This window comes from Pezoporus flaviventris, unplaced genomic scaffold (genome assembly GCF_033815535.1).
Source record: "Pezoporus flaviventris isolate CSIRO_AGI_PZ_B2104156 unplaced genomic scaffold, CSIRO_AGI_Pfla_v1 ptg000031l, whole genome shotgun sequence".
Lineage (NCBI taxonomy): Eukaryota > Metazoa > Chordata > Aves > Psittaciformes > Psittacidae > Pezoporus > Pezoporus flaviventris.
In genome coordinates, this window is record NW_026892579.1 from 31061688 (window position 1) to 31076797 (window position 15110).

The 15110-nt window shown below is 39.9% G+C and overlaps 1 protein-coding gene across 1 annotated transcript; it reads left to right on the top strand.

Moving 5' to 3' along the window:
* The first annotated feature begins 550 nt into the window (after positions 1-550).
* On the top strand, positions 551-7330 carry KLHL31 (kelch like family member 31). Its single transcript, XM_061460618.1, has 3 exons — positions 551-728; positions 3045-4248; positions 6249-7330. Exons 2-3 carry the CDS (start codon positions 3077-3079, stop codon positions 6979-6981), a joined length of 1905 nt encoding a protein of 634 aa, XP_061316602.1. The 5' UTR covers positions 551-728; positions 3045-3076; the 3' UTR covers positions 6982-7330.
* The last annotated feature ends 7780 nt before the right edge of the window (positions 7331-15110 follow it).

Below are 15110 nucleotides of genomic sequence, written 5' to 3' on the forward strand. Positions count from 1 at the left end.
CTGCTGGTTATTTTACATCATAGAACACTATAATCACACAATATATTGGGTCGGAAGTGATCTTCAGAGATCATCCAGTCCAACCCTCCTGCCACAGGACACCTTCCACTAGACCACATCGCTCAATGCCTCATCCATTCTGACCTTGAACCCTTCCAGGGATGAGGCAGCCACAACTTCTCTGGGCAACTTGTGCCAGTGTCTCACCACCCTTATTGTAAAAAATACCTTCCTTATGTCCAATTTAAACCTGTCCCCCTCCTTGAAAATACTGGCTTTCACCCAGGCACCTAGCTTTGAGGTGGAGAAGCCAGTAGTCCACCCTACACTTACCTGGGACAGTTATTACCTGCTGTGGATCTACGTTCTTCACCTTCCCCTCCCTTTCCTCCCTCATACCTGTGCATTTGGAGGGTCCAAGCTCGTCCCCCCAGTTTCCAGAGGCCAGGCAGCCCAGGGAAGCTGAACTCCTGTAGCTGGGCAGAGACAGGGAGCAAGGCACAGAGAGGAGGGGTTATTTTAAAGAGCACCCAAGTGCAGGCTCTGGTCTCTTTTGCTCACTGTGACAGCAAAGCGTGACACTGGAAACCACAAGCTGGGACTTACCAAGTGGCCTCTGGTCTTTTTTTACTGTATTTCCTCTCTTTTTGTCTTATCATTTTCCAAGGAGGAGGCATTTTCACTGACAGCTTCTTGAACAGCTCTGGGACCACATTTTTCTGAGGAGGGTAAGGGGTTTTTAACTCCTCACTTTGATAGTGTTTAGAAGACATAACATTTTAACGGAGGGGGGAGAGGTTAGTTATTTCAATATACTGTTTTGGGACCTCGAGTGTCCTTTGTGTTGGGTTGTGCTTAAGCTAAAATAAATTAGATGAAAACAAACTGCTATAGAAAACCAAATCATCCAGGGTTTTGTTTTCAAAGTTCAGTAACTTGAATTTATTACAGGATCATTTGATTTGTTTCACAGTTTTTGCATGTCCTGTCACTTGTGTGCTTATACACTAAACTAGCTGGTGACATTTCTGCTGATGGAAAAATGTATTTCAGGAAAAAACTTCGGAGAGTGGACATTTTTGAACAGATAGCTTAAAATGTCATGTATTTAAGTGAGCTATGCAATGACACAGTGAGCCAATAAACATTAAATGCTGCATGTATTAAACTTTTTAAGTTACAGGTCTCTAAAAGTATTTAGAACCACAAATATGACTGCCAAAATATATGCTTTTGCCAGCTATAAAGTTGTAGCTATTAATACACAAAGCTGTAACTATGTGGATAGCATGCAAAGACACCCCAAAAGCTGATGTTTTGCTTTATTCTGTGCCAACAAATATACACCACACTTGCAGTAGCACAGGTTTTTTTCAACAAATGTTGTGTTAAACACCGAAGTATACTAAAACACCAGCTGTATCTTCAATTGAACCTGTCTTAAAATGGCAAGCTGCTAGGAGGTTGCTATTCTGGGAGGTGACTCTGATAGGTCTCAACAGATGCAGCTCCTGGAATGCAGCCGGAGCAGGGGGGAGCCGGGCAGCAGCTGACCCCTGCTCTGGCATACAGACGTTTCGGGGATCACAGCTCACGTCAGCGCGGGTTGACACTGACACTTGTGGCACACATGGCCTTCTCCCCAGCCTGCTCGGCACATGGTTATCACCCAGCAGCAGCAGCAAAAAAAGTCCTGGTGCTCATAGGCAGCAATCATTCCTTTCTATAATTAAATTATCATTTTGTTATGTGCTGTGTGCTTAAAGAAAAAAATGATGTGCTGAGGTTCTAGGCTGACATATTACTGAAGTCTTTTTATTAAGTTATCTAAAATCATCCAGACGTTTGTTTTATCATCAAGTAGCATTTCTTCGCATTCTTGTTTTTATGAGTGCAAGGATAACAAAGAAAGTTAGCGTGTATAAATTGTTTTAAAATCAATGGATATACTGGAATAAATGCTATGCTTGAAACTATTTGAATACTTATCTCAGCAATTTTGTTTTAACTGTGTTATTGAAGATCAGTGTATATTTGCATATACATTTATTTGCTAGAAATAGCACCTTTGAAAACTACTGAGGAGCCACCTCAGATTGCATTTGACAAAAACGTGGCTTTTCGTTTCAGCAAGAGCTGGAACTTGCCTAGAGTTGATAGATGTAATTCAAGTATCTGTTCTAACATAACTGTAGAAGAGTAATTCTTATCTTCACAAGTAAGGAACTTGTTTAACATAGGACGTCCTGCTAGAGTTTGCATGGCATTTTTAAAATAGAAGTTAGACACCTCCCTAGACCTCCACAGAATCCTAGAGTAAGACTAATAATTTCAAATTACTGATACTGAAAAGCAAACAAAGTGCACTATAAGCAGAAAGTATTTGTGAATCTGACTTGGGAAACAGAATATCATCAGTCTACAAAATAAAAACTTACAAAAAGCTGGAAGCAATTTGGAGCAGATCCTATATCTAAACTCAAGGTGACATCATACTGAAATTTGCTTTCTCTTCCTGTCTTATCTTGCTTTTTTTTTTTTTTTCTTTAAGCATGTCTCACACTTTTAATATTTTCTGGTCAAATTCTGAGCTAGGCTGTAAGTCAGTACTGGCCTTGGAGTAAGGACGAACAAACTTGGGGGTCCCTATCTTCCCTATGTTTCAGACTAACGAATTCAGCCCTGTTAAATGAATGAACCTGGATGATTTAGACATATATTTATGTAATTTTACACTCTGGCAGACTCATTTTTAGTATTTAACTCTTTGGATGTGGTGATATCAGGTGAATGTTAATTTATGACCTTGTTTTTAAAAAAAAAATAAAAATTACTTGTAGGTGCATCCTTCACAATGTGAGTATTGATTGTTATTAAGAAGCAGCCACACTACAATCTAGGAAAGTGTAATAGTTTTTAGTAAGAGATTATCCTGTGTGTTTTGGTTTATATGCATTGACAAAGGTTAGATTTGTTGCATAATCACATAGCTATTAAATTTCACAACTGCAGTGGAGCCCTAAACATTTTAATTTTATTTTTAGCAAGCTCTTGGCTGTAATATTTCATTGCAGTCATGGCCCCTAAGAAGAAGAATGTGAAAAAGAACAAATCAGATATCAATGAAATGACTATCATTGTGGAAGATGGTCCCCTCAGTAAACTAAATGGCTTGAATGGACTCTTAGATGGAGGAAATGGTTTCAGCTGCATTTCATCTGAAGTTGCTGACCCATTATATAGTCCAAATCTCTTGGAAGGTCTAAGCAGAATGAGACAAGAAAATTTTCTTTGTGACTTGACTATCAGTACCAAAACAAAATCCTTCAGCGTTCATAAGGTCGTGATGGCTTCAAGCAGTGACTACTTTCACAACATTTTAAAGAAAGATCCATCCACTCAAAGAGTGGACCTCAATGATGTATCCCCATTGGGTCTAGCTACTGTTATCACCTATGCTTACACAGGAAAGCTTACTCTCTCACTTTATACAATAGGTAGTATTATTTCCACAGCAATTTATCTGCAGATTCACACCCTTGTAAAGATGTGCTGTGATTTTCTAATTCAGGAAATCAGTGTTGAGAATTGTATGTACGTTGCCAATATTGCAGAAACGTATGGACTAAAAGCAACCAAGGAAGCTGCGCACAAATTCATTAGAGACAACTTCATTGAATTTTCAGAAACGGATCAGTTCTTAAAACTTACCTTTGATCAGATTAACGAACTTCTTGCAGATGATGACTTGCAGTTGCCTTCTGAAATTGTTGCATTCCAGATTGCAATAAAATGGCTGGAATTTGACCAAAAAAGAGTAAAGTATGCTGCCGATCTCTTAAGTAACATCCGTTTTGGTACCATCTCAGCCCAAGATCTTGTCAGTTATGTTCAAACTGTGCCAAGAATGATGCAAGATGCAGACTGCCATAAGCTCCTAGTGGATGCCATGAACTACCATTTGCTTCCCTATCACCAGAATACACTTCAGTCCAGAAGAACAAGGATCCGTGGAGGTTTCAGAGTCTTAGTTACTGTTGGGGGGCGCCCTGCTCTAACAGAAAAGTCTCTTAGCAGAGACATCTTATACAGAGATCCTGAAAATGGATGGAAGAAGCTGAGTGAAATGCCAGCTAAAAGTTTTAATCAGTGTGTCACAGTGATGGATGGATTTCTTTATGTGGCTGGTGGGGAAGACCAGAATGATGCCAGGAACCAAGCCAAGCATGCAGTCAGCAATTTCTGCAGGTAATTGGTTATTTCTTTAAAAGGGATGGAGAGATCTATTCCACACAATGCAGGTAGACAGATTGAGCTGGGGTGGTTTGGGGGAGGTATGGATGCTATTCTATATTAAAGTTTGACCTTATAGCAGCCTTCCAGTATCTGAAGGGGGCCTATAGGGATGCTGGAGAGGGACTCTTCATTAGGGACTGTAGTGACAGGACAAGGGGTAACGGGTTAAAACTTAAACAGGAGAAGTTTAGATTGGATATAAGGAGGAAATTCTTTCCTGTTAGGGTGGTGAGGCACTGGAATGGGTTGCCCAGGGAGGTTGTGAATGCTCCATCCCTGGCAGTGTTCAAGACCAGGTTGGACAAAGCCTTGGGTGAGATGGTTTAGTGTGAGGTGTCCCTGCCCATGGCAGGGGGGTTGGAACTAGGTGATCTTAAGGTCCTTTCCAACCCTAACTATTCTATGATTCTGTGATTCTATGAATGGACAAAAATACTCAGCTGAAGTTATGCAAAAACTTTGGTTGCACATGCAAAGTGAGAAGTGCGGAAAACCAAGAAAACTTACTCTGAGTGGAGGAAGTAAATAGGAACATAAATAGGAAGTTCTGGGATGTTCTAAGGTAACTAATCAGGCAAGGTGAGACATTTTAAATTTCAAGTTCTTCTGATGCCTCACAGAAAATTCTGAAAAACACCTTTTAGGTGTTGTAATCCTGACTTCCTATGCACTATCCACTATATTTTGAACAGCTTTTATAATGCATTTTATATCCTTTATCTTTTTTATTTATCAAGAGATTAGAAACAATGTCATTGTCTCTTGAAGGCTATATTTCTTTTCTAAAGTGTACACCAAATAACAGCTCACTTCTGAAATATTGCAGTTCCTATCTATAGTAATACAAAGTAAATGAATTAAGAACCTTCTCTAGATGAAATTTACCATATCATCTACTTTATCAGAAAAATATGTCACATAAAGAAGATTATGCTGTTGCTCTCCCCATCGTCTGTCTTTAGTCTGTCACAGTCTCAGAAAGAGCTGTGGCTTGGTGCACACCTTGGTTGTGGAGAATCCTCATGGTCCATGGCTGAGTGGGTTCTGCTCCCTGTTCTGCCATTAACCTCAAGCATGTCAAGACACATCAGTATGTCTGTGGATTTACTTTCAGAGCTGCAGATGACAATGCTGAATGGCAGCTAACAATCAGAATTTATTTTCTCATAGTCTTTTTCTCGTGTGATTCTCTCAGTATGCAACAGGAGAAGTATACTGGCCTACTAATGTACGTCACTCAACTTCTTCAGGAGTTATAATTTGCTATTTCTTATTAAATAAGCTAATTTCTTATGTAAATGTCAAGGTCAGAGAATGTTATTTCAGGTAGGAATGGTGTTATAAAGCAAAGATGTTCTTTCTACTTAAATCTTATTCCATATGAGTGACGGGGAAAGAACACTTACCATTTAGAAAGTACTAAAAAGATTCAAGTATAGATCATAGGCTCATAGAATAGTTTAGATTGGAAGAGACCCTCAAAGATCATCCAGTCCAACCGGGCAGCAGTAAGCAGAGACATCTTCAACTAGATCAGGCTGCCCTAACACCTAGCATTTTTTAAAACCCTTTGACTTAATTTTGTCATATTTGCTGCAGGTTTAAACTGCAAAAAATCCCCCTAAAATCTCTACTGTATGTTGAAGTATCTCTTCCCAGTATTCTGATGAGGTTATTGTACACAATCAAATTACAGAAGAGTCAGATTTGCTTAACTGAAATAATAACAGGTTTGAATGATACAGATTTTTTTTTTCCCCAATTAAAAAAGAAATGTATTTGGAAATTTAACTAGGAATACCTGTTTCATTCCACTGGCTTCTAATAGGTTGAATAACTAAATTCAATTTTAGCAACTTTGCTTTTGCAGGAGTACTGGGGCTGAGACGGGACTGGAGAATTTAGCAGAGCGTGTGTAAGAGACAGTTACCCTCTTTTTTTAATGCTTTCAGATATGACCCTCGTTTCAACACCTGGATTCACCTGGCAAACATGAATCAGCGGCGCACCCACTTTAGCCTGAATGTGTTCAATGGCCTCCTTTATGCAGTAGGTGGCCGCAACTCTGAGGGGTGCCTCTCCTCGATTGAGTGCTACGTGCCTGCAACTAACCAGTGGCAGATGAAGGCACCCCTGGAGGTGCCCAGGTGCTGCCATGCCAGTGCAGTGGTGGATGGTCGGATCCTGGTCACAGGAGGTTACATTAATAATGCTTACTCTCGCTTAGTGTGCATGTACGACCCCAGCAAAGATAGCTGGCAGGATAAGTCCAGCCTCAGCACCCCAAGGGGGTGGCACTGTGCAGTGTCCCTTCTGGAGAGGGTCTATGTCATGGGTGGGTCTCAGCTGGGGGGGCGAGCTGAAAGGGTCGATGTACTCCCTGTGGAGTGTTACAGTCCTTACACAGGGCAGTGGAGTTACATGGCGCCACTTCAAACTGGAGTTAGTACTGCTGGCGCCTCCATCCTTAATGGGAAAATTTACTTAGTGGGTGGCTGGAATGAAATTGAAAAAAAATACAAGAAGTGCATTCAGTGCTATAACCCAGATCTCAATGAATGGACAGAGGAAGATGAGCTGCCTGAGGCCACTGTGGGTGTATCCTGTTGTACCATATCCATGCCCAGCACCAAGACGAGGGAGTCCAGGGCCAGCTCAGTCTCTTCTGTCCCAGTCAGTATTTAAATACGGGTCTAACCAGCAATATGTAAAAATGTTTACCAGCACAGCAGTATAATTAACCCTTTAAGTAGCATTTTTGTGCTTACATGGGAAAAAATAATTGGCTTTGCAAAAGTTTTAACAGTGCAAATTGACAAATTTTCATGGTCATGCAGGTGGTATGAAACAGCATATTAGGGTTAAGATTAATTTCTTAGTAGGAAGAGAGAGTTAACCCATAATCCCATAAATGCAGACTTTCATTCTCTTCCTGACTTTACCACTGACTTACTGTACTATCTGTAGCAAATCATTTAATTTCTTTGTGCCTTGGTTTCCTCACCTGTAAAATAGAGATAAACTTGCTTTAGAGAATTGTTGAGAGGCTTTTTAAATACTAAGTTTTCAATGCTTTCAGAACCCCAAATGGAAGTCAAATATTGCTGGTAATAAATCTCAACATACATCAGAAATGTGCCATGTCTTCATAAAATTGATCAGGTTTGTGCTTTTCTAAACACCTTTTATTTTGACAAATGGAAGTTAAAAAAATAGCATATGGCATGTGCATATTTTCCTCCTGGGCCAGTGGTATTCACAAGAAATTTCTCAAAACATTTTCTCCTTCAGAAGTTAGATCCCATGAGATTTAATTCTCATATCTAATGCTGTGCCATGACTTTCAAGATCTGAATCCAACAAAACCCACCTTAGTTCATGAAAGCGCTATGGGCCAGCCCCAAGGGCTGTCTTGGGTGCCAGACTGCTTTCTTGACCTCCACGTGTACATCAAGGAACAGATCACCTCCTCCTCATGCCAGGCAGACTTTCCTGTCATTACAGTATGTCTTCAGTATGTCTTCTCCTGTTCCTACTCATCTATGTAGGAATGTACCTGTGGCTTTTCTTCTCCTCTAGGAAGGTCCTCACCAATACAAGGAGCTAGGAACTGCCACAGCAGAGGCAAAACCTGGAAGCTGAGTTCATACCAGTAGGCACCAAGGGCTAATGGTGTCTGAGCTTGGAGCAGATGCACAAAGCCTCTCTGTTACCCAGTATTATTCTGGCAAATAACAGTGGAATGAGGAACAAAGATGGAATAAAGACTGCAGGATTTGCCTTTAAGGATAGGATATGTGAGGGAAACAGCAAATCGTGAAAACTGGATGAAGTTAAATAAACTTTCCTTAATAGGAACAAAGAGATACCTTAACACCTTTCTTACCAGGTGTAGGCACTACATTACCCAAAGTAATCTCCTCCTAAGTATACCAGTATGTGTCTCCTTTTGAAGCCTTCAGCCCCATTTATGGAGGTTTTATTCACATTTATCCAAAGGCTAGACTAATGGTGTGCCTGTTGAAGTCTGTGAAGTTCTCCCAGGGAGTACAGAGAAGTCTTTGCTCAACTTAGATTACTTTTCAAGAACTTTTCTTCCTAAATTCAGCATGTAGTGGGGGAATTAAGCATGAAACCTAATCCTATTCCCTTAGCCAGAGAGATATGCAGCCTGTAATGTCCCCTGAGAATCTGATACTAAAGGACTGCTGTCAGCACGAAATGTCTACATCCTTCTGTTTGGGAAGGAAAGAAGCAATACAAGGAACTATAATGATTTAATGTAAGTAAAAGGGTAGAAGTTCACTGTCCTTAACATATTCATAGAGGCTTCACATGCAGTTTCGTCATATTATCTTTGATACCTCCGGGCCCTGGTGTCAATGAGAAGGCATGCTTTTAGCAATATTTATAAGGCAGCCAAATTTTTATCTCATTTGCAAAAGGGGAATGCTATAAAATTGTCTGTAAACACAGATGTTGTTGAGGCAACCATCCTCAGGACTTATGCTCTGCTCTTTGTAGCTTTGTCACAGCTACATATTGAGCATCAGCATGAGCATGACACAGTATTAGAGATGAAGTAATTCACTCTGTCAGTTGAGATTAAACTCCATGGTACACAGTCCTGTTTTCCAGTTCTAACTTAGTGTTCATATCTGCATCCTGACTACACAATTTTAAATCCTACATTCTGTTTTTGAGTGCTGCATGTTATTACAATATAAGGCAACTCAATGACTTTTGGTCAGAGTAGCACTGTCATATAGTTTTGTTTAATTTAATTAGCATACAGTTACCCTTTATCCCACTGAATTCAAATGAATAATAATTCAAACCCACAATCACAGAACAAAACATAGAATTATGTAACAGAGTAAGATTACTTTGGGTTTAATATGAAAATGCTGTTCTTGCCCATTCCAGTCACCAAAAGCTTCCTGTGGATAAGAACAAATCTTCTCTTTTCCCAAAGCTGTGCCCATGTGTTCCACATAAAAATATTTAGGAAGATCTTTGAAAAATCCGTCTGCTCTTTTTTTTCTTTTGTGAAATTTTAATACTATTACATGAAGTAGCTATCCAGTCAGTCCAATCTACACACCTGTACACATATCCAATTATAACTGTATACATACTCCAGCTATTTAGTGTTCCAAGGTACCCATGAGATGGCATTTAGGAACTGAAGAAACAATTATTTTGGCCTCAAATATCCTTGGATGAATTTGTCATACGCAAGTGTCTCTTTTTCCCTTTAGGAATTCAGTTCCAAAATTATATGAGTAGTCAAACATTGCTACATACTCTCTTCTTTGTGAGCCAACACTTCCTATACATCAACAGCCATCTTCTGTTTTTGAGTAGAAAGTTATTTGTGAGTGATGGGCTAAGTGCAATGAAACTACTCTCTTACTACTTAAAGGGTTAAAAGCATTGGGGGCCAAATCCTTTTCATCTCACTCAGAAAAAAGTTCCATTGACTTCAGTGGGACTACTGAAGAAGGTGTACAGGATTTCAAACTCTTGGCCAAATTCTGGCAGAACAGTAGATACAGATGCCTGCCAAAACTGTAATACCCAAAAGGAAAGCTGCTCTACAGCCTCTACTGCCCTTGGCCGTGACAAAACCATAAAGACTTGTCCTAGGACAGGAGCCAAGTAACACTGGCTATGTGTTCTTTCCATAGCACAAATTAGGCACACACTTCAGGCCAAAAATTGTAGGTAGGTTAATAAATGGTATTGTTATCAGTACAGCACTTCAGGGTGACTTTATATTATTTTCTCTAAACATCTGTTTAGGCTTCAGCTGCACATTGAGCCAGGATTTGGCCCTCAATATGTGACAATATTAGCTGGACTTAGTATTATTTTGATCATACCAAAGTATTCAGCTATTTGTGACATTTTTATGTACAAACTTGTTTTGTTAGAACTGTGAAAAATGGTTTGTGTGTTGTGTTTTATTGTCCAGTACGGTATTTGCAATCTCCAGGTGTTTTAATAACAACATCTCAGTTGAACTTGAAATACTGTCTATCCCAAAAATAAATTTTGAAATGCAGTTTAGGAAGTTCTGGGTATGGTAATATCAAGTATAGTAAAGGGCTGCCAACAGTACAAGATGCAGATTGTTAAAACACTACAGGGATCTTCTTTAACGCTATACTAATAGTAAAAAGATAGATAGATAGATAGATAGATAGATAGATAGATAGATAGATAGTTATGCTGTTGTCTTCGAAGTTCCTTCTGTCCATGTATTTTATAGTCAGCAGGGAATTCAGATCTGAAAATAAGCTTTCTTCAGTCTGTGAGTGATAGCATTTGATAACATTTTGTTTTGTTGTTTATTCATGCTTGTGTAGGTGTATGGGAGAGTGTGTTACAAGGTTGTGAGGGAGGAACTTCCTGTTGGAAAGTTACGCTGAAAGGAAGATGTTGTGCTTAGCTCTTAATTAAGATGAAATTACAATAATTTAATCTCTTCTTGCAGTTAACCCACAAAATCATCTGTGGATCATTGAAGAATCCAGTAAGCTTAAGTGCTAACTTCTAGCTAGTCAGAGAAGGAAGAGGACAAAATTAGCTTCAACCAAAGCTATGAGGTGCTGAAAAGTGCTCTATGTTGAGATTTTAAAGTCTTGCGGGAAAAAGTACATGATGAATGACTGAAATGACTGCATAAGGCTATGGTTTATAGTATCCTGAAACCTAGATTAGTTGATCTTACATTTTTAACTCTGCTGGATTTAGGAATAGTTTTTCCCTAGTAGCAGCTGGGTTTGGTAATTCTGGTTGCAAACCCCACAGTCACACAAATAGTTGTATGAGCTTGCATACCTTCTTGAATTCAGTGGGACTTCTCCTATATGCTCTCATGGGTTTATATTTGGAAAATTAAAATACAGGAACTAAATCCATGAATAGACAAACATCTAATGAAAGCCAAGGTATTAGACTGATCCCCAATAACACCATTCAACTACACACTTACCGTGCAGGCATATGAAATATTTTTGAGACCAGATTTCCCTCTAAGTATTATTTCCTTGGTGATAGATGCTCAGTAAAATCCTATGTATGATCCAAGGAATTCTGTGCAACACACATGATAGAGTGCTCCAGATAGCAGAAAGGGGAAGATGGAGCCCCTTAGAACAGCCAGTAGACTAAGATTTTGTTCCTAGTTCTCAAGGATGTTTGAGAAGTATGTGCTGGAAAGAAGCACCTACTTCTACACTGCGACACATACCTTTCCATAAGCAGCTTTGCTTACGTTCCATAACTGAGAGATGGGCCAGCCCTTCCTATGAAAAGCAAGGCTCAATTTTAAATTGCCTCTAAGTTAAAATCTCAGTTGAATTGAATTCTCAATCTGTTTTAACCTGGGCTTACCAAGCTGTGAGACCTTTTTTGAAGTCTGAATCCACCTGCTTGGAGAATGCAATTGAAATCAATAGTCCTACTATAGTCTCCTGACCCTTCTGCAATAAATCTTTCCCTTTTGTTAAAGACCTATTTTGTATAAGTAATCAAAAACATTGTAATGCACAGATTTATACTTTGACTTGTCAATGCAAGAGGAAGATCTCTTGTTCCTTTATTTTCTTACCCATAACTGATTGACTTACAGGGCACCAAAGAAGATGCACAGATGTGAACAGTATATCAAGGCTCATCTGTGAATATAATTCAAAAAATCTCATCATTGGTGCCCACAATAAAGAAAAGGGGACATTCAGGAATGCCTGCTGGGAAAAAAAAGAGTTGAAAAATGAGTTGCTGGTGCTCATTTGCAAGCGTGACACTGCTCTGTTCCCAGAAGTTCCCTAAAGAATAAAAGAAAATACATGCAATTCTATATAGCTTGTGTGAGAGATTCAGTTAATATCAGATGAGTTTTGCCATGCAAAAGACTAGTATGAGTTCGTTGCTGTCTCCATGAAAAATACATTTTCAATAAAAATATAGGCAGTTAATAAACTTCTGAGGAATACATAGTCCATTTCTGTCTGTAAGAACGGGAACACACACATTTAGATACACTGGATGTTGTACTAGTTGCTGCCTTGGCAGTATTTTTGTCAATGAGAAAAGTTAAAAATATAGCTTATTTGTATAAAGCATTTCCCTGGCTTGTAAGCATTAGACGTATTGCTTATACAGATAGGTTTTCTAGTTACACACTTTAAGGATGGACTGTGATAACACAAGGGAACATATTTCAACAGAAAAAAAAAGTCTGTAAGTGTAATGTGAGAATGTTACTTATTAAAAGTTAAAATCTGCAGTGCAGCAGTTGCCATTGAGAGGAATAACAGCATGCTGGTATTTTTCATTGTATGCTTTAAATAAAGCTGTTGACACACACTGCAAACAAATTATTCTTAATGTAAAATCAGTCGGAAACTGCGAGACTCTCTTCCTGACTAACGGGTGGTTGCAGTTGAAATATGCTTTGTTTTCTGAGCCCCATGCTGATCTTTGTTTCCATATCAGCCAACTGGAATGTTTGTGGCAGCCAGGCTGTCAAACCACCTTCACAATAACCTACACCGTGTGACACTGGAGCCACTTTTATCTTTTTCATTTTAGTACAAGGACAACAATTTGCTTTTTAATGATGAATTTCACAGTCATTTGTTGTAATCAAAATGCCTAACAAGAAATTATGTCAAATCAGATGTCTGATGAGCAATTGAACATGTTTTATTTTGGATTGTATGAGTAACAGTATTGGAAATAAAAACATCTACATTTCAAAGAAAAAAAATCAGTTTGAATTCTTAAGAGTAATTAAGTTGTGCCATAGATGAGGTCTGAGATGCCAAAAAGCATTCCCTGTGTTTTGGCACCAAGGGCTTGGTTCAGAGGGTGATTTGGCATTTGCAAATGTCGCAAGCTGCAGCTGTGCAGAAATCATGGATAATGACCATGGGTTCCTAGGATCCTGTAATACATAGGACACAGAGGTTTTATCCTCTAAACTTCCCTATTACAGATTACCACAAATACCACAGAAATCACCCCTAGCAAGTATGCAACCACAGAAATCACCACTAGCAAATACACCCATGGGTAATAAAGCTAGTCTAAAGATTAATAAAGTGGCTCCATCCTCGGAGATATTCAAAACCCATCTGGACGTGGTTCTGGGCAACCGGCTCTAGGTGGCAGTGTTTGAGCGCGGGCTTTGAACGAGATGTCTTGAGGGCCCTGATGACAACCGTTCTGTGATTGCTTGTTGGTAATTTACCAGTGCAAAGACAGTGGTGAAAACAGTTCTTGGGGAACAAATGTATCTCTAGAGACTGCAGCTTATATTTCACCTGGGTAGAGGCGTGACTCAGAAAGCAAAATATTTAGGGAACATGGGTGCAGAACTTCCTCCCAGCAAGCATGAAGTACTGAGGTATAGCAGTAAATCATTTCCCAACAGTCCTCAAACTCTGGACTTGAATCTTTGATTGTTTCAGACTTGTCCTTTCATGTGACTAATGCTGTTGCCGGAAAAAAAGACAGTGTTGCTTTGCTTGGCACAAAGAAATTTGCATGGAGGCACAAACTGTAGAAAGAGCTATGTACAAGTACAATCTATGTTATTTTTGTGTTATTTATGTATGGGATTAGTCTGAGCCAAACAGTGAATCTGTTAAAGTTACTTATCCAAATGTCATGGTTTCACCCCAGCTGGCAACTAAGTACCGTACCGCCACTCACTCACTACCTTAACCCCTGGAGGGATGGAGAGGAGAATCAAAAGAAGGTAAAACCTGTGGGTTGATGTAAGAATAGTTTAATAATTGAAATTAAGTAAAATATAATAATGATAGAAATAAAAGTAACAATAACACATTAAAAAAAAAAAAGAAAGAAAGAGAGAGAAGGAGAAATAAAATTCAGAAAACACAAGCGATGCACAATACAGTTGCTTACCACACACCAACTGATACCCAGCCCGGCCGGAGCAGCGATCTGCCCTTCCAGGTAACTCCCCCCAGATTATATACTAGGCATGATGTGCTGTGGTATGCAATACCCCTTCGACTACTTTGGTTCAGGGGTCCTCTCTCTGCCTCCTCCCGGCTTCTTGTGCCCCTCCTGAATGGCAGAGCATGAGAGACTGAAAAGTCCTTGATTTAGGATAAACTCTGCTGAGCAACAACTAAAACATTGGTGTGTTATCAGCATTGTTCTCAGACTGAAACCAAAACACAGCATTGCACCAGCTACTAGCAAGCAAATTAACTCTATCCCAGCTGAAACCAGGACACTAAACAAAGAGAAGAATTCAGAATAAAAGTATTGCGGTCTGTATCAAACTGGCAACAGAATAAATCATGACTTTTCATTCTGTGTTTGGTAATCCCAACTTTTAACTACGGTGAAAATGGTTCTACAGGGAACACTCTTGATTAGGCAGCGCCCTGAATAGCTACTCGGATATGAACGCCGTGCTGCTTTCCTGATCGTAACAAAGCTTGTTTTCCTCAGCCGAGGTTGACTTCTTGCCTTTAGTCAAGGACACGCTGTTCACTCAGTGGATTACATTCAGAGTTAAACTCGGCGCCTGTCCCTCACGCGTTCCCAGTGGAGCACCACTGGAGCGGGGCTTTGCTCTGATGAGTCGTTTCGGGAAGAAGACGTTGGAGGGCACCAGAGGAACGGCTCTGGCAGACGCCGGACTCGGGGTAGCAGGCAGCCGGGGACGGTGCGCTGCCGCAGCAGTCGCGGTAGAAGCGTGTCCCACGGCGTGAGCAGGGTGCCAGGCTGCCCCGTGGCCGTGGGGGGAAGCATGTGCCGGTGGA

Coding starts and splice junctions, on each gene's coding strand:
- KLHL31 (XM_061460618.1), top strand. CDS start 3,077: ATGGCCCCTAAGAAGAAGAATGTGAAAAAGAACAAATCAGATATCAAT. Junction 4,249..6,248: donor GCAGTCAGCAATTTCTGCAG/GTAATTGGTTAT, acceptor TAATGCTTTCAG/ATATGACCCTCGTTTCAACA.